The sequence below is a fragment of the Tiliqua scincoides genome, chromosome 1, assembly GCF_035046505.1.
Source record: "Tiliqua scincoides isolate rTilSci1 chromosome 1, rTilSci1.hap2, whole genome shotgun sequence".
Lineage (NCBI taxonomy): Eukaryota > Metazoa > Chordata > Lepidosauria > Squamata > Scincidae > Tiliqua > Tiliqua scincoides.
In genome coordinates, this window is record NC_089821.1 from 211,146,455 (window position 1) to 211,171,273 (window position 24,819).

General features: G+C 42.1%; 1 protein-coding gene across 2 annotated transcripts in view; it reads left to right on the forward strand.

Annotated features, from left to right (window-relative positions):
• Positions 1-18,486, forward strand: part of ADGRG6 (adhesion G protein-coupled receptor G6) — a 124,485-nt gene extending 105,999 nt beyond the window's left edge. The window contains exons 19-25 of one of the 2 annotated variants that reach the window (XM_066615225.1): positions 1,831-2,099; positions 4,547-4,658; positions 5,963-6,246; positions 7,871-7,972; positions 9,090-9,242; positions 12,014-12,060; positions 15,219-15,306. In XM_066615225.1, coding sequence (XP_066471322.1) covers positions 1,831-2,099; positions 4,547-4,658; positions 5,963-6,246; positions 7,871-7,972; positions 9,090-9,242; positions 12,014-12,027 — 934 coding nt within the window. In that variant the 3' untranslated portion in view covers positions 12,028-12,060; positions 15,219-15,306. Of the gene's footprint in view, positions 1-1,830; positions 2,100-4,546; positions 4,659-5,962; positions 6,247-7,870; positions 7,973-9,089; positions 9,243-12,013; positions 12,061-15,218 lie in introns of both variants that reach the window. The other variant, XM_066615234.1, reaches the window with a different exon arrangement.
• The last annotated feature ends 6,333 nt before the right edge of the window (positions 18,487-24,819 follow it).

The window sequence follows — 24,819 nt, forward strand, 5'->3', positions numbered from 1 at the left end:
CCTTTTCCCATCCCCTCTTAACTGCCTACAGCTGTTTTGTGACTTGGAGCCAACTCAGTCTGCAACTGCCTCAGGGTGCCACTCATTATGTACCAACAGTACATAATGTACATCTGAGCCCCAGATGTACCAACAGGAGATCGCAACAGTCTAACCTGAAAATTTGCTGCACTAAGCACTTAGCTATTAAGACAGGGTACATCAGTGTGCAGGCATAAAGACATATTTGTAGCATTATGCCGGCCGGTATTGCAAAGATATTATCTGTAGATAACACACATATAACTATGAAATGCAAGTTCATGTAATACCAACTGCCACTTGAGGCATTCACATGTAAATTTTTGTTTTGCTGGGAAGATTAATTTGATAAATGAGGTCAAAGTCAAACAGCAAAACAAACAGCTAACAAATTAAAGGGATGTAAACCGAGCTACATGAGGAAGCTTGTGCAAGGGAACATCCCTACCCTGCCTTCCCACAAGAGCCCCCTGCACTCTTAAAAAGCATTTCCTAGGGGTTAGAGACTCTCCACAAGGGGAGGGCATCTTCACAAGGGAATGTAGACTGGGAGGTTGCAGAATTGCAGCTGAGAATTGGGTGAATAAATCTTCTGAGAGGAAAGCTCCACTTGCAGAAGGTATCTCCTCCCACATTTCTGCAACTGGCTGATGGTGATATAATCAAAATGGCTTTTTGAAGTAAGTCTATTGGCTGATGGAAAACAAGAGGAGGAGGAGCTGCCATGAAAGTGTCCAAGAGACTCACACTATTGTAACACAAGCCCTGTAAAAACATTCTAGAGTGGCTTTACATGTTCATTGGGTAGAGTAACATCATAGGGGCAGGCCACACCTTCCCCCCTTTGAACAAAAAAAGCTTTTATGCATCCAGTTAATATGTATAAGCCATATGAAACATTTGTAGTTGTTGTGTGTGTGGATCAGGAACATCTACAGCCTGTGACAAGGTTTCTCAGAGATATATTACATTGACTGATGACCATATGCAAGCTTCAGAATTCTATAATGTTCATAAAATCATGATCATTCAAGAAAATAAATGTTGCTTGGAGGAATTGGGAAAGGAAATAACATGCTGCTAAAGCAGCCATTTTCACTGCCGCGGACTTCTGTAGCCCCGCGCCCAAGGCAAAACTCTGTGATGGCACCCCCTGCGGACTATTGCCCCTCCCCACTCAGAAATCCGTCCCCCTACTCATCAGAGGCTCACAGAGCCTCACACAATCTCCTCCCACACTGGGGAAACTTCTATGAGGTTCCCCAGCGCTATAAACTGTGCTTCCGGCAAACTGGAAGCACAGTTTCCGCCCCTGTCAGGAGCCTCAGAGAGGCTTTCGCGGGGTCCTAGCAGTTGGCGCCTGGGGCATTAGCCCCAGGGAAGTCTATGGCAGGCATGCAACTGCATTTTCAACCACTGTGCTGTGGCACACAAGTGTCCCGTGAGTGGTTTATAGGTGTGCCAGGGGAATTTGGGAGAGCATCATTTATTAGTAGGGCCATTGAGGGATATGAGCCCCCCACCAACAGCATGGTGTGCCTTATCAATTGTCAAAAAACTGATGGTGAGCCTCGACAATTTTAGTACCTTGTCAGTGTGCTGTGAGACGAAAAAGGTTGAGAATTCACTGTGCTAATTTTACAAAGCCCTGGCCCAATATAAAGCTTACACACAAGTTTATTGATGAACTTAAGCCTGTTCAATGGGCATAAACACACCTACCTTATGTTACACTGTGGCCTTAATACTTTTGAAACCCAAAATGTCTATAATAGGTTATAACATAGTTTGCTGTTTATTTATCCACAGAAAATTGCGAAGGGATTATCCGTCCAAAATTCTAATGAATTTGAGCACAGCCTTGCTATGCTTAAATCTTGTCTTCCTCCTCGATGGCTGGGTTGCATCGTTTGATGTAGAAGGCCTCTGCATTGCTATTGCTGCTCTTTTGCACTACTTTCTTCTGGCAACATTTACATGGATGGGCTTGGAAGCTGTTCACATGTATATAGCTCTAGTGAAAGTGTTCAATACCTACATTCGCCGATACATACTAAAATTTTGCATCATTGGCTGGGGTAAGTAATATACAGTCTATAGTTCGAAATCAGTACTTTGGCTTGTTTACATTTCATTCGTGCCTACAGTTCCTAATTATACCAAGATGGCAGTGCAGTGATTTTCAACCACTGTGCCATGGCACACTGGTATGCCGCAAATGGTCAGCAGGTATGCTGTGGGATTTGAGGGGAGAGGGCCATTGGGAGATGTGAGCCCTCTGCTAACCATGTAGTGTGCCTTGTCAATCGTCAAAAAATGGATTGTGTTCCTTGACAATTTTAGCACCTTGTCAGTGTGTCGTGAGTTGAAAAAGGTTGAAAATCACTGTACTAGAGAATGAAAGGTAAATTTAGGTTTATGTTTAGATATCACTCCTCCTTTTTTTCCCCTTGAATTCACAATATGTAATGTTATAGTACTTTTTTCTAGGGTGTCCTCTGGTATGCTACAGAGCAACAATGGAAGTCTTATTGTTCTTACATTTTCCTATTCCAATCCTTTTATACTATGCAAGGGCTTCAAAAATGGTTATGACAACACAGCATCAGGTTGCAAGAAGCAACCAATTTTCAGTATATAGTCATCTACTGAAGGCAATCCTGATAAATAACAGCAATTCATGAAACAAGGCACCTATTCATTTTTTTTTTATACAAGTGGAACTTTTAGCTTCTGGAAAAAATCTTGAGCACTTGAATACAACTATTGTGTGCAAAATAATGCAAAAAACACAAAGCCATAAAGAAAGGATAAAGCAGCAATTTATTTTTAAGGCAAATTTCACAGAATCATAATTGTTCTCATCATTGGTCTTCATTACCAGAGTATTTTTGCAGAAGAAAAAAAGCAGTGATCTAAAGTAGAAGTACATAATCATTCACTAACAGTGGATGATTCACTACATGTCTCAGCCACAGAGCTGGAATGTACTTTTCTGTAACCTTATGTAGTGATTAAACAAGTCCAAAAAGTCTAACCATTCCTTCTAAGACTGAACCTGGGTGGTATAGTGCCTTTCAATTTGGCAGCAAACTGGGGCCACCCACAGACAAGGCAGTGGTTGTTGCATACTCAATGAACTTCCCAGGCACACAGAAGCATATTTGTTTGTAAATTAAAAGAAAAGAGAGAACTCCCAAAAATGACCTGGCAAGCAACTGTACTCAGTGGTTTCCAGGACCTATGAAATGTTGAAGGTATCATTTGGGGGGGGGGGGAATACTGAGGTAGGGGAGATACTTGTCCAGCTTGCATTCCTAAGAGTTTATAGTACCCTAGGGTATTATAATTTCTGCAACATAAAAATAAAAATATTCCATCCTACTTGCCTTGTACATATTTCAGGAAGGAGAAAAGCAAAAAGGACACATTTTTCTCACTCTCTAGAAACCATCCACCCTACCTCCAACATAAGTTATGGACATAATCCAAAGCCCTGCATCCTCCAGGCCTATCTCTTCTATGAAGAAAATAGTTTTGTACCTGTGAAGAGGAGGGCCAATGCAGGGATAAAGCATATCCCTCGCATGCAGAAGATCGCAGGTTCAGTCACTGGTATCTCCAGATAGGGCTAGAAAAGACCTGTGTCTGAAACCCTGGGAAAGTAGTGCCCATCAGAATAGACAATACAGGTGGACCCTCGTCATCCATGGGGTTCCATTCCCAGAACCCCTGCGAATACCAGTAACCGCAGGTAATGAAACCTGTAGTTTAAGCCCTCCCAATCTTCTGAAGGCCTTTTAAGGCCTTAAAAGGTTACTTCTGGTTTTTGCGATAGGATCACAGCTCAACCTTGCCTCTGGAGAGTCCAGGTTGAACCAGATCCACAGATGAAAAATCTGCAGATAAACAAGCTCAACATGTACTATCTTCGATGGATCAGTGGTCAGACAGTATAATGCAACTTCTAAGTTCTGTTGCATGCATCAAGCTTTTTTCCACTCACAAAACAGAGTAAAGAAAACAAATTCATGCTTTACAGCCCCTATATTATAGTAACTAGATACAGTCCAGAAACATGTCAGGGGTGTGCACAGACTCTTAATTTTAATTCATTCAGGTCATTCATATCTACTACTAAATTGAAGTTGTTTTAGATACAAAGCAGAAACAACCAACTAAGATTTTATCTTCAGTGGCCTGTCAGTGATACACCACAGTGAGTGCCCACAGTATGGTGAATGTCGAAGTTCATGTATGATCTCTGACAATTCCAAATATGATCTCTGTTTTGTGCTTATATGAAAACTCAGAGATATGCCAGTGAATGTTGACAGTCACCTAAATGTGAGTAACTATAGAGAGAGAAAAGAATTACCATTGAGAAACTGGCATATTTTTTAAAGTGGTTACTGTTGTGCGAAATTAACCTGCTTGTGTCATATGGACTGCTGTTCTGATCTATCATGGCAATGCTGTTGCTTTTATGTTCTTCAGCTTCATACTATGTTTCCTTTTACTGCAGGCTTACCAGCAGTGGTAATAATCATTGTTCTAGCAAGCACAAACACAAACGCAAATCTTATTTACAGCAAAGATCTATATGGCAAAAACAAGGGACAAGGTGGAGATGAATTGTAAGTATTTGTATTTACTGGCTGCAATTCAAGTGACAAGGACTGACTGCTTCATATTTATCAATGGTTGGCAACCTTCAGTCTTGAAAGACTATGGTGTAAGCCTACAGCACCCGGTATTCCCGGGGGGTCTCCCATCCAAATACTAACCAGGCCTGACCCTGCTTAGCTTCCGAGATCAGACGAGATTGGGCATGTGCAGGGTAACAGTTCAGATCAAGGTTCAAAAGATTTCAAATTACTTTATATGAAAATATGAAAAGTCCTGCTGGATCAGGCCAAATGCCTAGCACGATCAGCATTCTATTTCCCACAGGGTCCACCATCTACTCCTGGGAACCCCACAAACAGAAAAGACACAGTTAGGTCCTCCTTACCCTTGGGCTTGGCACCTGCACATTTCAGTATCCACGAATGCCAAGCCCACTGCTGGAGGACCTCTGAACATCTCTCTGACGTGTCATAATAACACCTCAGACTTATTAGTCAGTTTTGAGTTAAGAAAATGCACTTTTTGTGACATAAGGCAGTTGTGTTTTTTCTGATTATTTGACTACAGCTTTTGATAGAATACAGATATTTCAATGCAGTTTGTTTCATTATATTCTGATTAAATTACACATCAAATGATATATAATATGATGGTGCTATTCCTAAAAACCACAATTTCCGCAGTGTTGGTCACTACTGGTGTCACTGCCCCCCCCCCCGGGTGTCACCTTACTGACACCTTGTTGGTTCTTTGCATCTCGTTGGCTCTTTGAACAATGCCTCATTGGTCCATTTTGAGTTAAAGAAATGAACTTTTTGTTATAATAAGACACTTGTATTTTTGTTTTCTAGTATTTTGGCCATAACTTTTGATAGAATTGAGATATTTCACTCCAGTTTTTTTATTGCATTCCGCTGTAAATTACGCATCAAATGGTATAAAACATGATGGTATTATTCCTACAACAATGATTTTAGTAATTTTGGTCACAAGTGGTGCAACACACCCCCCCCAAAAGGGTGGCACCCAGGGTGACCCATCCTCCTGCCCCTCGCTATCTATGCCATTGGCTGATCCTGAGTGAGGTACAATTCATGTTATCATTGCAATGTGGTCACTGCTTCTAGATGGATCAGGTCCCACACTATAGCAGTAATATCTGCATATGGAAAGTGTAGATAAATGTAGCTATTTCCCAAACAAGTACCAGCCTCCATGGGAAAGCAGTGACCAGACCACCATAGTAATGTGTGCATTAAGCTAAAATGAAGAACTGATTTGGGATAACTAACAATGGTTGCTTTCTTTTCAGCTGCTGGATTAAGCACAGTATTGTGTTTTATGTGACCTGTGTTACCTACTTTGGAATCATGTTTCTCATGAACATTGCCATGTTTGTGGTGGTGATGATGCAAATCTGTGGGAGAAATGGAAAACGGAGCAATCGGACTATGCAGGAAGAGATACTGAGGAACCTGCGTAGTGTTATTAGCTTGACCTTCCTGCTTGGCATGACATGGGGCTTTGCCTTTTTTGCCTGGGGGCCACTGTATCTCCCCTTTATGTATCTCTTCTGTATTTTCAACTCATTGCAAGGTAAGCTGAGTTGCAGTTTTGATAAACAAACAAGTGGATGGATCGATACAAAGATCAATTAAAATGACAGAATTGTAATAAAGAGAGCCAGAAGGCCATGCACTGTTAGAGTAGGTCTGCAACATTTTAAATAAAAACTCCAGTGTATACAAGATGAAGAGATGTTAACTATCAAATATCGATGCCTAATAAAGGTTTGTTGAGTTAAGATGGAAAACTGACCATGTATAACAGTATGTGTAATGATTAATTGCAATAGTACCAATTACTATCATTGTAATTAATCGCTATTTATATCTTTTATACATTTTAAGTTTTGCCTGGGAATGTCACAGGCCTATGGTATCTCATGTATTTCATGGCTTTTCAACCCATAATTACAGTTTTGTTCTTTGCATGCACTTTTCTCTTTGTTGCAACAGACGGCAGTAAAGCTACCCCTCTGAAGTTAGATCTAGCAAGATTTACAAAGCTTATGTCACAATGCATGTTTCTTGTTTCCTATTTCAAACCTACGTCAGATGAGCATGTTGTCCTGATGACGGTATGCAGCCCCTAGGTTTTAGAGGTGGCGTAGCTCTGAATGTCAGATGCAAGGGAGTGGCAACAGAATGCAGATATTGTGTTCTCTTGTGAGCTCCCTGAAGCATCTGGTGGGCCACTGTGAGATACAAGAAACTGGAATACATGGACACTTTTCCTGATCCAGCATGGCTCTTCTTATGTTCCTATGTTGTCACTTAGCTTATTTACTAAGAGCTCAGAAGTGTCACATAAACTATTTTTTATAATTAAAATGCCTTTATTATTACTGTTTGCATTAGCAGTATAATTTCTGACGTGATAAATATAATTTCTAACATGATATATATGAAGAGGTTATATATATATAAGAGGAAGAGGTAAAATGCTGTTAGGGGAGAGGATTGCTGTAGGAGGCTTTCTCTTTCATAAAATGGCTGCTGACAGAGCACATCAAAAGCTATTTTGGGAGCACTACCACAAGAGGCAGGAGCTGTCCATTGTCAGACCCCGCCACAGCCACCAGAGCACGTAAGATAGCAGAGGGAGCAGGGACAAAACCGGATGGAGGAGGGGAGAAGAATGTGGCGAGGAGGCTGCTGGAGGAGGTGGATCTGGCTGTGATGGCATGTTCCAGATCCTATTCCCTCCATCATCAGTCTCCTTCCTCTCCTTGGACTTGTGCAAGATAAAACACTGGCATAGGTCCAAAGAGACCCATTGTGGCTTATGGAGGGCTAAGGAGATTTCAATCTTCTTTCCCTTCCAAAGTATCTCAACCACCACCCCCACTTTCCACTGGATACAGCACACTCCTTTTCTGCCCTAGTTGGGGAGGAGAATAGGTCTGAACTCTGAATAACATCAGTATTTAATGTATAAATGTACAGTGCAATATGCCTTTTTAAAAAGGCAGAATATTTTAGGGACCCAACTCTTAAACAGTTGCACTTGTGTGTCTTGCATATTTGCAAAATGGGCACAGCACCATATTTTGTCTCACTTGTGCCAGTGATAAAAATCATGTTCCTCACAGTGCTTTTTTCATACTGCAGTTGTCAGATTTTTTGACTCATTTTCTCCTTTTTTGAATTGCTTTCAGGTTTGTTTATATTTATATTCCACTGTGCCATGAAAGAAAATGTACAGAAGCAGTGGAGACGACATCTCTGTTGCGGCAGGTTCAGGCTGGCAGACAACTCAGGTAAAGCTTATGATTGGAAACAATCAACCACAGCACAAGTCTGTGGCAGCTTTCCCATTTGAACGGGCATGGAAATTCCATCCTCGGTCCAATAGGAATCCATTAGTGAATTCCTAATGAGAATTATGCCACTGAAATGTGTGTTCCTGTGGGAAATGTGGTCTACATCAGTCGCAAAAGGCAGTCCACCATTCCGTGTATCTGGCCACACCTGGCTGTAGCTATGCACCAGTTGCTTCCAGAGAAACAGATGCTAGTAAGTTGGAACACAGGGTGGGCTGAGAAATAGGGAGGAGGAGAAGGGGGAGGAATAGGATGGAGACAACGGTGGGGAGAGGCAGTGTGTTGAGGCCAGTAAGAGTGTGGTATTGGCAGCAGCAGCTCGTCCGTATCTTACCCTTCTTCCTGCCTTCAGTCCACCTACCTGGGTTCCCTTGGACCTGCACCAGCAAAATAGCTGGCACAGGTCTAAGATCCAGCAAGCAGTGAAGGCCTACCCCAGGGCAAGGGAACAAATTTTCCCTTACCTCAAGGGTATTTGCAGCTCAAAACTTCCCCATGGGTTGCAGCACACACCATATTGATGTGGCTGCATCTGTGGCAGAGGAGTTGCATGGATTGGGCTGCCCATATTATACCTGCGTGGTATTATAAATTCCAAGAATGGATGAATCATTAAAAGTAGGCAATATTAAAGGGACCCACTGTGATCTTATTACCAGGAGACTGTGTTTGGCACTCTTCCTTTCCTGTTCTATTCTCTGGACTCCTTAGAAACTGTCTGCATGGCTTAGAATACATTGGTCATGACTTCATCATGCAGGGAACTAGTGGCTGTGTTCCCAGTGTGAGGAAAGTGTAAACACTTGAGCCTGCCCACTGTGCCCAGAAGAGTAGCTATAGTATTTGCGGACTACACTATGGGGACATCTGTACTCACCTGCAATTCTAACATTGCACCAAATGAAATTGCATGAGTTCTCAATGCATGTTAAATGAAAGTGCAGAAAAAGTGCAAGTGACTTCTGCTTCCTCCTTGTGTGTAAGATCTGAAGCCACCTACAGTGCCTTGTTTTAAACTAACATACAAACATCTCCTGTTTTCATTTATTTTCAGACTGGAGCAAAACAGCAACTAACATCATTAAGAAAAGCTCAGACAATCTGGGGAAATCCTTGTCCTCCAGTTCCATTGGTTCAAATTCAACTTATCTAACTTCTAAATCAAAATCCACATCCAATGCCTACCTGAAAAGGAATAGTCATTCTGGTGAGTCATTTCTATGGTGTAAGAGCACCTTTTTTGTGGGCTACTATTGCAAGCGGTAGACATTTCTTTTACATTGCAAATGCTCTTATGGTTTGCATGCAAAGGAACAGCAAATACATAAGCAGACATAAAACTGCCTTGCTTCATGCCTCCTTACTTGCAGAGGAGGTTTTTAAAAGTATGCGTAATGTACAGTAATGGGAAGCTCAGCATTTATAGAGTATAGGCATGTATCACTTAACAATCTTCTGCCTAACAATAGACTGCATATACAATGGTGGTCAAAGCACAACAAAGAGACTGTTAATGAGGCAATCAGAACTCCCATAGCTTGCAGCAGAGTGTCTGTTTACACAACAAAGAGGCTCTTAATGCAAAGAAGAGTTAATTTGTCTCCAGTAACCTGTGCAGCCAGTATCTGGCAGAGAGTGTCTGTTTATGCAACGAAGACACTAGTTTGGGGTAAATGTTTGCTTAATGACCTAATCGCATAACAACGGGGATAAGAGAACATTGTTAAGTAATACACACCTGTATATGTATACAGAGTACGACTGTCATTGCTATTATGATGATCATTTTTCTTTGTAGCTGTTTCAATTTCAGTACAAGTAACCCTGAAAATAATGTTGAATTTTATATGTGTTTGTTGATCGGAAATTAAAAGGTGAACTATACATGTACTAGTTGAGTAAGTTGGTATAGGGATCCTTTCTTTACCTGTTTTGAAATTGTTTTAACTGCCCAGTCTTATCCTCTGCCACTTTATAGCATGCAGTTGCAACAACAGAGGCTGACCTGCATGCTTTGGTGAGGTGGGTGTGATCAGACTGACTGCAGGAGATACATAAAAATATTACCCCATCCCACCACCCAGCAAACTACCAATTGTCTATGCATTTCGTCAGACATATGCCAGCCATTTTGCTGGTGTGTGTCTGAGGAGAGAAGAGGACCAGGCTGGCCAAAAATGGGGAGATAGGATCAAATGTGTGCGACTCCTACAGAAATCTTTCCCCTCTAATCCATTCCCCACCCCTGCCTTCCCTATCTGCTCTGAACCTTATGAAAATTATGCAGAGGGTGGATAGAGTGGATCAATACTCTTTTCCCTCTCACATAATACCAGAACCAGAGGACATCTGCTAAAACTGAGTGTTGGGAGAGTTAGGACAAAGAAAATACTTCTTTATCCAGCATATAGTTAGTCTGTGGAACTGCTTGCCACATGATGCAATAATGGCATCTGGCCTAGATGCCTTTAAAAGGGGACTGAACAAATTCCTGGGGGAAAAGTCCGTCATTGGCTACAAGCCAAGATGGGTGTGTGCAACCTTCTGATTTTAGAATTGGCTACCTCAGAATGCCAGATGCAAGAGAAGGCACCAGGAGGCAGATCTCTTGTTATCTTGTGTACTCCCTGAGGCATTTGGTGGGCTGCTGTGGGATATAGGAAGCTGGTCTCGATGAGCCTATGGCCTGATCCAGCACAGCTCTTCTTATGCTCTTAACCTCCCTCTGCCTGTTGCCTCCACCCAATTACCAGTACCAGTGGAGCATGTCCCAGAGATGCTACCACACTCGCCATGCCTCTCACCATTTATGGCAAGTGGCCTGGCAGAATCAGCCAAGTGGTAGCAGCCAGGAAGAAAGGCCGGCTTTCCTGCCACCATAAAGGGCTGTGGACTGCTTGAACATTAGTTCTGGTAATGCAAAACCCCAATAGGATTGAGGCCTAACAGTCCAGTTCAGCGTAACTCCCTGCACAGTGCCAACATGGCTGTCAGATGTATCCCATGGAGGAGTTTTGTCATATTGAATCTTCCTCAGGGTAAGGGAACATTTGTTTCATTTCCCCAAAGAAGGCCTCTGCCAGCCAATGGGTCTTCTCAGACCTGTGCCATCTTATATAACTGATGCAAGTCCACGTTAACCTGTGAAGGCAGAGTAGGCCCAGGAATGGGGTAAGGAATTGGCATGCACCACTGCTGCCAAACCTGTCCCCTTTGTAGACCCCATCCGCCCTCCTCCTCACACCTGACACCACCACATTCCACCTACCTCCACGCTATTCCATTCCATCCCTCCCCACCTCCCTCCACCTTGTTCCACTGACTGCACCAGGCTTACTTGCTCCAGTGGGACTTCCAAGGTCCACTGGCCCCTGTGGGAACGCTCCAGCCTTCATGCCATGTGCCTGAAACTTGTGCTGGTTTCCAGCACTTTATGGCTACTTTTCAGCAGCTGTTAGTCTCTGTTGGCTAAGCTTGCATTTAATTACTACATTGGTAAAGATATTGATGAGCAATTTTTTCTAAGATACAGTGTTATGCTTACAGAACAAATATTTATTTTCTAATCTCTAAGCTATCACGTTGGAAATTCAAAACAGAACATTAAAAAACTAGATTACTGAAACATGCTTTCCCTGCACACAGGGCCAGCCCATCCATGAAGTTAAAAATGTTAATAAGTTGGTAAAGAGAACCCTGAATCTGCTGTTTCCCCCTGTCAACAATTTTCATAAATGTCAATTATCTGGGTATTTTAACTTATCTGGACCACATGAGGAATGAACAAGATGAGAGGGTGGGGAAGCCAGTGACATCTGGCAACATGGTGGTGTGTTTTTTGTGTTTTTTTTAATATTTGTCGAGCTGAACTATCCAGATTAGTATTGCAATGTTTAATCGCATTTTTACTAAAGGTGCATGTAAAATTAGTTTATGTTCCCTGGAATTGACTCAGACACTCATATGTTTATGGTATAGATAATGTCTTCTAAGAACATTTCTTCATCAAAGTTGGAACATTCAAGGTAAAGTGTGCATCACATTGGCTGAATGCATGATTGCCAAATGTTGGTGCAAGGTCACATGCATGAAGTTCTGATTGACACAAAGGATTTGTTAATCATACATACTGCTTCATTTTGTTCTATGCATCTTCCGCTGCCATTAATTCTGATTGGCTATGATTCAGCACACAGAGTTGCTTTACATTCTGGTTGGCTATCAAGTGCATGGGATTAAGATATCTAGAGTCTTTTCAGATGGCTGAAATCGGCCTCAAGACACTTTTGTATTCTAAAGCGGTATATAAATACTGTTAATAATATATCTTCTGTAAACATACAGCAAAATAGCTGTCAGATGGTGGTAGATGCTTATGAATGCATCCTTTTGCAGTATGTACCATGAATGGTACAATATCTATCTACATTTTTATATTTTTTCAAAAACACCTGTCATAGCTTTTATTTGTTCAAAATACAGGTGTGCCCCTATTCTGCGGGGTTTCCGTTCTGGAACCCCTCGCAGTTAAATGAAACTGCATATATGACCAAATGCCTCACCCACCCACCCTCCAGAGCCAAGGGGAGCTCTGCTCCCTTCTCCTCCAGAGGGTCCTCTGAACCCAGCAGAGGCCACAGACAGATGTCCGTAGCCTCTGTCATGCTCAGACTGAGCCCTAGAGGTGTAAAAACATCACTTTCAGTTTTACAGAAAAAAAAAACCAGAAGTGCCATTTTTAATGTCTTGTAAGGAAGCCTGGGAGGTTTTTTTTTAAAAAAACCAACAACTCGAAAGTGGCATTTGTCATCTCTAGGACTTAGTTTGAGCCTGAAAGCGGCCATGGAGAAATGTCTTCAGCCTCTGTTAAGCTCAGAGGACCATCCAGAGGCAAGGGGAGCAGAGCTCCACTCTTCTCCAGAAGGGGCACACAAGGGGGGGCACCGTGGACGTGATCTGCAGATAACTGAATCCGCACATATGGGATCTGCGGATATGGGGCCCTCATACATGCTTTTAGGTTCTAGAAACAAAGAGAAAAAGAATTATCAAACAGATAAATTTAATTATGAATAATTGTAAAAGAATTCTCATTGTATTTTTCAGAACAAGATTGTTTTCCTAGACATTTAAAGTTCCATACTGAACTAAATAAATAATTTGTTTATAACGTACACGGATATATTGCTGTGTATAAGTTAGTTCAGCATGCATTGAACTTTCCTGAAACTTAATTATAAACACAATACTTTTCAAAGTTACAGTGTACAATGTGGCACAGATTCCATATGCTCAAGTGCAGCAGTTAAACCTCAGAGATGCTTGGGTAGCAAGTATAGTGCCATTTTCTTTAGATCTTTAAAGGCTGTGATTAGTCACATCCTTTCAGGAGATTCCAGATATTATCAAAGAGTTAGGGCCCAAATCTATCCTTCCCTCCACCCTGCTGAGGCAGCCATGGTGAAAACAGGCACGCTGTATCCAAGTGAACTGCAGATCAAGAGTCTTCAGAGGGGAAAGCTGTATTTCCCCTTAGTCCTCCATAAGTTTCCCATTCTGCAGTGGATCTCCTGAATAGGATTGGGCTACCCAGCGCATTTATTGAGAAACATTTGCATTTGATGTGAAATGCACGTTATATATGTAGGAGATGCTAGATTTCATCTTCAGGCATTCGAAACCAGCGGAGGAAACAGTAAATCATGGCCTAGAATATAATGCAATATTGTGATAGATATCACTGAATGTTTTCACCAGCAATCACCAAAAAAATAAAATCATTCTGATATGCTTTGGCATGCCTTTTCTTTCTTACTACGAAGCTGTTATAAAAAAAAAAAAATCTGTACTGCTTGTTCTTTTCTTCAAAAGCAATGCCTGTTTTAAAGCTGCTTCTTTAAAACCCAGCAATTATAAATTCTTTTTGAGAAACTTGCCTTTTCCTTTTGTTTGTATTAGTGGTCTTGCTGATAATAGCAAATGGAACAGATTAAAACAAAATTATACCATCTTATTATTGCTTTCCTAAAGAAAATATCATAAACGTAGCATCTATTAGGGAAGCCTTGTCCCTGGTTATAGCACATAAAGCTAGATCCTGTTACCTAAATGCTCATAGAGGTATGTGCTGCTCATTACTTGAGCTCCCCCTAATGGTCATTCTCAGGACCAACAGACCTGTTTACTAGCCTGCCATGTCTCCCTGAACCATAACAATATTATCCTCAAGTGTAAACAACTAATAGGAATACAATGATCAAGGTTCTTAGTGATTTGCTTAGAATATCTTGAAAATGGTAATGATGAAGATTCTGTAATACTTCTAATCAGAAGCCTGGGTGGAGTTCAGTACAATCCAGACTTGTATGCACATTCAAATCAGAGCTACATGTTCTGGGACACACAAGGCTGCAGCCCAAAGTGACATTCTGTGCTAGTTTCTTCCTCCCCTTCTGTAACGTGGTATAATTTCCCGTGTTCCTCACATCATGATGTTGTATGTCTCCCTGCTCCCACCACTGTCGGCTAATAATGTGCTGTAGAATGGAAGGCACATGATGCCGTGATGTTACAGATGGCATGATGTTATACAATAAGCAGTATTGCCTGTTCTAGAGGAAAACTTAATATGGGCATTTAATTTTCAGTGGCAGTCTTATATAATGAAAAGCATGAGCTTTCACCCTCAGATGTGTTGCATGTCCAGTGGTAAGTGTGACTGTCCACTAGTCATTTCAGTGGAGTTGCACAAAGATTTTAGAACTTCCTCTGAAATTAATGATGGTCTTACAATTGAGGCAGATCTATGCACACATATTGCACCTCTGTGCGCACTAAAGGGCATCTAGCCTAGATGGATTGGCCCTGTGGATCTTATTGTTTACTATTGTTTAGAACATTTATATACCATTTTTCAGTGAGGACGTCCTCAGTGGTGTGCAGCACAGGAAAGAGGAGATGAATTCCTGAACCAATAAGGTTCACTGTCTAAACAGCAGTGCAGGAGAGATACCAGCAAGAGTCCCGGGCTGGGATGAATAAGGGCAATTGCTATCCCCTTGTTAAATGTAAGAGAGTGCTGCAAAATCAGCCCAAGGGATGCCTGCAGATGGGTAACTCTTGTGATTAAGAAAGAATAACCTCACCTTTTTTCTTGACTTCTGATTTCTTTTCCTTTTTGTAGACAATGTTTTTCTTGACAAGCCTTCACCAAAATATATCCAAGTGGATACGGAGCAGACCTCAATTATCCCGGTTCACCAGGTTATTGACAAAGTGAAGGGGTACTATAGTACTCACTCAGACAACTTCTATAAAAACATTATCATGTCAGATACCTTGAGCCACAGCACAAAATTCTGAATATCTATGGAACAAAGGAACTCAACAAAGGAACATTCTGAGGTTTTGGATGATGGAGAACTTGATGACTGAATGAAGAAATAAATGCTACCAAAGTCTTGTGCTTTATCCATTTAGGTCATCATTTGTTAGCAACCTTCCTACTGCAAAGGATCTTCCCCTCCCACCTATTGTTGAAGAAATCTAACGTTTAATTAGTTTTCTCTACTAAGATAATATTGAGGCTGGCACTTCATCAAGACATTTTGTCAAAATTCTGCCATGTCATAGTATGTTTTCAAAAATTAAGAATATTCAAAAGCCTTCAAATAAGACATTTGGATCTGGAAGAATATTGAAAGCTTTTTATCTAGTTTTTGTATACTGCATTTGTAGATCATGTTTTTTCTAGTTTTATGACTTTACTTACAAAGAATATGGATATTATATACTGTATTTTAATTCCTCTTGGGTGTTCAGTGCACTGTGTTTTGCAGATTTTTCCTACAAGCAAGAAAACTCTGTTATCAGTGACAGAGTGGATTGCACCTCATGGCACAAAGCAAAATTGTGCTCAAATAGAACATTCTTAATCTTGTTTGCAAAGTCTGGGCCACATTTATAATTTTGTGAATGGCAGAAATATTTGTCATGTGGATCTGTACTTCTTTGTCTTTAGAGATGATTGATGAAGAGTTTTGTATAACTTTTAGGTTTGCAAAGTCCTTGAGCAACTGGCCTTGGGCAGTAGTTTTTATTGCCTTTCTTATTTCCAATATTGTATCCATTATCAAATAAGAGAGTTCCTTTGCCAGGCACAAAATAAGATCTGTAAATATCGCTTTTAAAAATTGTTCAGCCTTAATGTATGAACATGTAACAGTTTCCACATAGTTTGTCTGATCCAGGCCTCTCTGAATTCATGGGAGCCCCAGGACAGAGCATGAGCAAGGCTTTCTTAAGGTTCCAGTATCAAGAGTAGCCCTGCACACACATCTGCTTTATGTGTGTCAACCACAGAGGTATCCCTGCTGTTGAAGGAAGAGGAGAAAGCCTGTTGATACGGAAGTGCCACATGTGCCTTGGACTGCACACAGAGCAGTGTATCAGAGACTGTCAGGGAGTGGGCTGAACCAGGAAGGGGTGGATCTCAACAGCAGCAGTACATGCCAAGATCCTATCTCCCTTTCCCCAGCCTGACACGCTCCTTGAAGATGCTTGGACTTATGCCGGCTAAATAAGTCACATAGGTCCAAGGTCCCAACATAAGTGGCCAGGGGACTTATGGGGAGGTAAAAAAATATTTTTACTTACCTCTCCCAGGCTATCTGGTCACCCCGTCACCCCCCAACATAGCATGCAGCGCGGGCTCCATCAGTGGCACTGCATGCTTTGGGCTGGTGGGGGATCAGATTGGGATGTCCAGTTGTTAATCTGTGCCTAAGAATATGCACTTAGCTTATGTGGATTTGCTTAAGTGGATTTAGCAATGTACAAGTATGATTGCATCCAAGTGTGCCAATCAGGAAACCTATGGGCATTCCGGTGCATTAATCCACCAAAACAATTTATGTATTTTACCTGTTTTTTTAAATTTTCTACACACTTGTACCAGCATCTTTCTGCACTAAAACACAAGTCATATTTTTACTTCTCTGACTTTTGACATAGTGTTCTGAATTACAGCCTGTGGGTCCAATACATATAGTTAAATCCTCTGACCTCTGTATGCTTAATTCTTGCAGGGGAAATACAGTATAATGTCCTTTTGTTGTATAATACTGTTGTTGTCTGTTGTAAATATGTCAATTTTCAACTTAGACAAAACTCTAGGTAAAAAGAACTTTGCCAAATCTAATGAAAATTAGAGGTAAATCATACAACAATAATTGTCTCTCAGAATGCTTCATCTTTATTTCATTCCTTCTCTAGGGACTTGTTTTGTTTTGATTCCCATTGCAAGTGGTGAGTCATGGAATTCCCAATATTAACTGCTGGTTTAGGTATGCACCCCAACAGTGATTTATGCACTAGTGATATCTTCAGTTAAGTGATACTTTCAATATACATTTTAAAATTCTTATAATGTACTGAAACATTTTTCTTCTACATGTCCTGTATCTTAAGAATTAGAACTTCTTCATGTGTGTAGCCCAGTTAAATTGTCCATTTACACTGAATTACTTGAATTGCAAACTATTTAATCTCTGTTTTAGACTTCACTGGAATTAAATTAACCTAAACCAAGTAGTTCACCTCAGATGGCTTGTGGATTAGATTTGAGTGTGAATTAAATGATCCCTGATGACTTTCAATTATATCAGAGTCTAATGGGGTTAAAACACTTCATCATGGAGAAGGATAATTTCTATTTAAACATTGACTGAACTGGTATATAATCATCTCCCTTTCTTAATAGTTTACAGAAAGTTGAATTTAACATGAGATTTCTTTCATCTAGAAAGGGGGAGGGAAGGAATAAATGTTTCTGAACAATAAGTTAGTCAAATACTACAGTTCAATAAGGTTTAAAAAGTAGCATTTTCCAGTCAACCCTAGCCATTGCCTAACCATCACATTAAAGTACAGTTTGCTTTTACATTCACAAACTTAAGATTATCCTCTGCCTTTACTACCATGTAGTAATCTCAAATACTTTCAATTATTCCTTTTCCAGTGCTGTATCTTCTGTAATGTATTTTTCAATGTAAATCTTTGGTTTTGTTGTTGGCATAGCATCACCTCTCTTGTATATAATTATTTATTTTTGAGGTTTGAAATGTGTCAGCATGGTGTTAGCAGCTTACTGGCTAGTCAGATTATATGCATCTGTTTCATGATAAAAGGAAAGGGAGAAAAATCATATATATTATATGATTAATCATATATATGATAAATCATATATCATGATTTCTCTCATACATATATGAATGTACATCTGTCTTGTATTTTCTATGTGAAAAATGTATTGTGTATGATATTGTTTAGCATTTTAAGGGAAATGATGATGTAACTTCAAATCCATAGGGACTGGTGAGATGGATTTAGAGTCTGATGAAAGCAAAAAGAAGTATTCCAATGTGTTAGCACTACAAATAATTAAATTTTTAAAATAGTGAGTGATACTATTTTTTCCTTTTCAACTGAGTGGCAAAATTGTTCAGTATAAGTGACCTTGTTATGCATGCTTGTTATTATGACAACAAGCATGCAAGACTTAAATGCAGATTGTCAGAGACTGTTAGTGCAGCCCTTTGAGTGGGCGCAGAGTCAAGGAGGCCCATGTCAGGCTGCCCGGCCAGGCCCGGGAAGGAGGGCAGGATATGGTGGCAGAGGTTGCTGCTGTCTCCACCCCCTCCCAAGCTCAATCCTCTCTCACCACGAGGTAGCAGAACGTATAAGAACATAAGAACAGCCCCACTGGATCAGGCCATAGGCCCATCTAGTCCAGCTTCCTGTATCTCACAGCGGCCCACCAAATGCCCCAGGGAGCACACCAGATAACAAGAGACCTCATCCTGGTACCCTCCCCTGCACCTGGCATTCTGACATAACCCATTTCTAAAATCAGGAGGTTACGCATACATATCATGGCTTGTACCCCATAATGGATTTTTCCTCCAGAAACTTGTCCAATCCCCTTTTAAAGGCGTCTAGGCTAGATGCCAGCACCACATCCTGTGGCAAGGAGTTGCACAGACTGACCACACGCTGAGTAAAGAAATATTTTCTTTTGTCTGTCCTAACCCGCCCAACACTCAATTTTAGTGGATGCCCCCTGGTTCTGGTATTATGTGAGAGTGTAAAGAGCATCTCCCTATTCACTCTGTCCATTCCCTGCATAATTTTGTATGTCTCAATCATGTCCCCCCTCAAGCGTCTCTTTTCTAGGCTGAAGAGGCCCAAACGCCGTAGCCTTTCCTCATAAGGAAGGTGCCCCAGCCCCGTAATCATCTTAATCGCTCTCTTTTGCACCTTTTCCATTTCCACTATGTCTTTTTTGAGATGCGGCGACCAGAACTGGGCACAATACTCCAGGTGTGGCCTTACCATAGATTTGTACAACGGCATTATAATACTAGCCGTTTTGTTCTCAATACCCTTCCTAATGATCCCAAGCATAGAATTGGCCTTCTTCACTGCCGCCGCACATTGGGTCGACACTTTCATCGACCTGTCCACCACCACCCCAAGATCTCTCTCCTGATCTGTCACAGACAGCTCAGAACCCATCAGCCTATATCTAAAGTTTTGATTTTTCCCCAATGTGCATGACTTTACACTTACTGACATTGAAGCGCATCTGCCATTTTGCTGCCCATTCTGCCAGTCTGGAGAGATCCTTCTGGAGCTCCTCACAATCACTTCTGGTCTTTACCACTCGGAAAAGTTTGGTGTCATCTGCAAACTTAGCCACCTCACTGCTCAACCCTGTCTCCAGGTCATTTATGAAGAGGTTGAAAAGCACCGGTTCCAGGACAGATCCTTGGGGCACACCACTTTTCACCTTTCTCCATTGTGAAAATTGCCCATTGACACCCACTCTCTGCTTCCTGGCCTCCAACCAGTTCTCAATCCACGAGAGGACCCGTCCTCTAATTCCCTGACTGTGGAGTTTTTTCAGTAGCCTTTGGTGAGGGACAGTGTCAAACGCCTTCTGAAAGTCCAGATATATGTCCACGGGTTCTCCCGCATCCACATGCCTGTTGACCTTTTCAAAGAATTCTATAAGGTTTGTGAGGCAAGACTTACCCTTACAGAAGCCATGCTGACTCTCCCTCAGCAAGGCCTGTTCGTCTATGTGTTTTGAGATCCTATCTTTGATGAGGCATTCCACCATCTTACCCAGTATGAATATTAGGCTGACCGGCCTATAGTTTCCCGGGTCCCCCCTCTTTCCCTTTTTAAAAATAGGCGTGACATTTGCTATCCTCCAATCTTCTGGCACCATGGCCATTTTGAGGGACAAGTTGCATACCTTAGTCAAGAGATCTGCAACTTCATTCTTCAATTCCTTAATAACCCTTGGGTGGATGCCATCAGGGCCCGGTGACTTATCGCCAGCTTCTCCTGCAGCATCCTCTTCCAATTGTTGAGGCTCAGGATTGGTGGCTTCTCCTCACCAGGTGCCACAGACATGCTTTATGGCAAGTTTGCGACACCCAAAGCCGGTGGTACGGCATATTGCAGGTGCCGGGCCCAATAGGATCAGGCCCTTAGGCTGCAGTCCTATATGCATTTACATGGGAGTAAGTTCCAGTGAACACAGTAGAGTTTACTTCTGAGTAAAGGTGTACAGAATTGCGCTGTAGGTTTTGTAAGATCCTGTTTTCCATAGCAGTGATAGTTTAACATTATTCCTACTAATTTAAATTTAAAGAGTTTAATAATTAATTTCATCCGTTTTCATTTCCCCCATTTGTCTTTGTGAGAATAGGGCTTATCTGTAGCTCAGCAATAGAGGCATGCATTTTTCCCTCTTTTCTTTTTTAGCATTAACATTAAAAGTTAAGAAGAGGCAAAGTTCCTGTGGGGGGTGGTTCCCTCTTAGTGACTGTCATCTGTCATAAACACAAATGGGGGGTACAAGTGAAAAAGAAACTGAATGAGTACAATTTGGTTCAGTTTTTCATGTATTATGAAATGCACACACACCTCTAAATACAATGCAATACATTATTACCGTTTAACAATAAATTAATATTGAATCATCTTTATACCAATAGCAAACTCCAGTGGTTTGTGCCTATGCAGAAAATGACAAGCAAGATAAAATTTGGGGGACGTATACAGAAATACATAATTTTAGTTAACTAAAAAGAAAGGAAAGAGGGGCGACAGTCTGATGTGGACCAGATATGCTTAATAGCTGCCCGGAATTGTAAAATGTTAAGGTGTCAGTTGGGGGGGCAGTAGCAGACAATGGGGGTGGAGGATAGGCTTGGCTTGCTGGAGCTGATTGGCCTGCTGGAGCTAATATGACAGCGGAAAAGTCTTTCGCTGCCGTAAAATGGCTGCTGGTGGCATGCACAGCACTGTCTGTGGCTTTCTGTGAGAGCTATCAGAAGAGGTGGCAGCACCACCACTTCATTGCCAAACCCCACTGAGACTGCCAGAACCAGATCAGTAAGTCAGTGATAGGTGCAGGGGTGGGTGGAGAGTGGGAGAACTGGGGGGAGAACTGAATGGGAAGAGGGAGGAACCAGGAGCCGGGAGAAGGCAGAGAGTGAATCTGGTGGCAATGGCACACACTGGATCCTAACCCCTCTATTTCAAACCTCTCTGCCCCTTTTCTCTCCTTGGATGTACACAAACAAAATAAGTTACATATGTCTGAGAAGGCCATACACAGAGGTAAGTATAAATGTTAAGTTCCGTTTGTCCTCAGGTCCCCGTCCCCCCGCCCCTGCGGGATCCAGCATGTTCCTATTTGCAACAGTTGCACTGGCAATGCTAGTAGGGAATAGGCTTGGGCCTAAATTACACTGGCACAATTATTATTAACAGTATTATTAACAATTGAAGCAGCATTGTGTATATAAACATTCATACTGTTCATTCATACTGTTGTGTGATAAGCCTTTTTATTTAAAGTGTGGAGGAAACATACATGTGCACATATGTATGTGTTCTCCAACTTTATTTGTCCTCAGAAACTCCATGACCAAATGCAATCAAGGAGCCATGCTAACGAGGCAACTGGCCTCCTCCATTAGCTACTACACTCTTGGGGAGGTGCAAGAACAAAAGAAGCACCCATTTGGGACCAGGGATGCATTGATGATAGCACAAAAGAAGGTGCATTGATGAATTCACCCCACAAGAGATCCCATAGGGAGTCTATAGGAGAAGATATAAAAAAAGGGGAATTGGGTTTCACAAGACTCTTGCACCTTTTCATCCCTTGCTACTGGCGCTGCATTAAGCCACCATCATTCCAGCCACAATATAAGGACCACTGTGCCAAGCTGACACCTAGGATCAGTAACCCCCAACCCCTTCTCCTCTCCAGTCTTTTGCCCCACTTCTCTCCCTGAGTGCAACTGAAGTTGCTCTGCCAGGAACAGGTTGGGCAGCCATCCTTTCCCTGGGAGAGCAGCTCTGGCCCTCTTGTCCTGCCTTTCTCCCTCAAGGTAACTAAAGATACTGCTGAGCTCCTGGCTTGCTTCACAGTCCTCTTTCAGCCCTAAAGTGTGCTTTAAAATTGCCTGGCCTCACTGCATGCTTGTTGCAATGCATTACACTCCCTCCAGGAAAAATGGAATGGTAATCTTGTTCCTTGGCGCAGCCTCGCCACTGACCCCCAAACTGTTTCATATGCAGCCAAACAGTTAACACACTTAGTGCTTCTATCATTTTCCTCCTTTCTGTGAGTGCTTATCTTGGTCTAATTTATTTTCATTCTGCCCTGATATTGTTAATTATCCCCACAATAAAAGTACACCTTTCACCCTCACCTCCCTCTTCAAGCCATTGGACTGTGCAACTGTGCAATTGGATCCCAGTACACGAGATAGTTGTCCCCAGCATGCACGTCTTAACACGTGTTTAAAAGCACACCTGGTACCATTACTTACAGCCCTGGGAGAATGGATTATACCTGAATGAAGAATGTCATGGAATATGGGAGCTCTCTTGGATTTTTTCTGAAGTGCTCCTCACCAGGACAGCAAAGGAGGAGAAGTCAGTAGTTCCTTGATCTATCTTGTATGCTTCTCCATCTTGGAAATTTGAAAAGATGAAGGACAAAAAAAATCCTCCTTCTCTGATCATTTCTGAAGCTGTCTCCACTTTGAGGGAGCTCTTTCCTCTGCAGCTGTCCTTTCCAGTCTATTAGCAGCTCCTCCTGAGATAAATTGAATCCCAGTTCTAGATTGCAATCTCCAATTCTTTATTTGATTTTGGCCCAAATCCTAACTTACTTTCAAGCACTGACATAGCTGTGCCAATTGGACATGTGCTGCATCCTGCACTTGGGGGCAGTCACAGAAGCCTCCTCAAAGTAAGATAATGTTTGTTCCCATACCTTGGTGCTGGAAAGTTGGTTAGGATTGTGCCCTTAAAGAAGTATATGGAGTTATATTTCAACTATATATTCCAAAAGAAGGCCTGCCAAGATTTTGGACTGATGATCAGCCTTAAGAAAACAAAGGTCATGGTTCAGGATGTGGACTCACCTCCCTGCATTACAATCTCTGTGCATGAACTGGAGGTTGTCCATGACTTTGTGTACCTTGGCTCAATGATCTCCGACACTCTTTCTCTCGATACCGAGATAAACAAACGCATTGATAAGAACATAAGAACAGCCCCACTGGATCAGACCATAGGCCCATCTAGTCCAGCTTCCTGTATCTCACAGCAGCCCACCAAATGCCCCAGGGAACACACCAGATAACAAGAGACCTCATTCTGGTGCCCTCCCTTGCATCTGGCATTCTGACATAGCCCATTTCTAAAATCAGGAGGTTGCACATACACATCATGGCTTGTAACCCATAATGAATTTTTCCTCCAGAAACTTGTCCAATCCCCTTTTAAAGGCGTCCAGGCCAGACGCCACCACCACATCCTGTGGCAAGGAGTTCCACAGACCAACCACACGCTGAGTAAAGAAATATTTTCTTTTGTCTGTTCTAACTCTCCCAACACTCAATTTTAGCAGATGTCCCCTGGTTCTGGTGTTATGTGAGAGTGTAAAGAGCATCTCTCTATCCACTCTGTCCATCCCCTGCATCATTTTGTATGTCTCAATCATGTCCCCGTTCAGGCACCTCTTTTCTAGGCTGAAAAAGCCCAAACGCCATAGCCTCAACAGACTGAGGCAAAGAGGCAAAGAAGGAAGGCCCATAGCCAGGGAGACAGACCAGGAACAAGCTGGAATCCCTAGCATGTATGCACTGCTGAAACAGAGACACCTGCATTGACTCGGTCATGTCGTGAGAATGGGCGATGGCCGAATCCCAAAGGATCTCCTCTATGGAGAACTCGTGCAAGGAAAGCACCCTATAGGTAGACCACAGCTGCGATACAAGGACATCTGCAAGAGGGATCTGAAGGCCTTAGGAGTGGACCTCAACAGGTGGGAAACCCTGGCCTCTAAGCGGTCCGCTTGGAGGCAGGCTGTGCAGCATGGCCTTTCCCAGTTTGAAGAGACACTTGGCCAACAGACTGAGGCAAAGAGGCAAAGAAGGAAGGCCCATAGCCAGGGAGACAGACCAGGGACAGACTGCACTTGCTCCCAGTGTGGAAGGGATTGTCACTCCCGAATTGGCCTTTTCAGCCACACTAGACGCTGTTCCAGAACCACCATTCAGAGCGCGATACCATAGTCTTTCGAGACTGAAGGTTGCCAACTATATTCCAAAATGTGCGTTGGGCCACCCCATCATCAAAACAGTATCCATATGAGCTAATTTTGCCACTTACCACTGCCCAAGCCC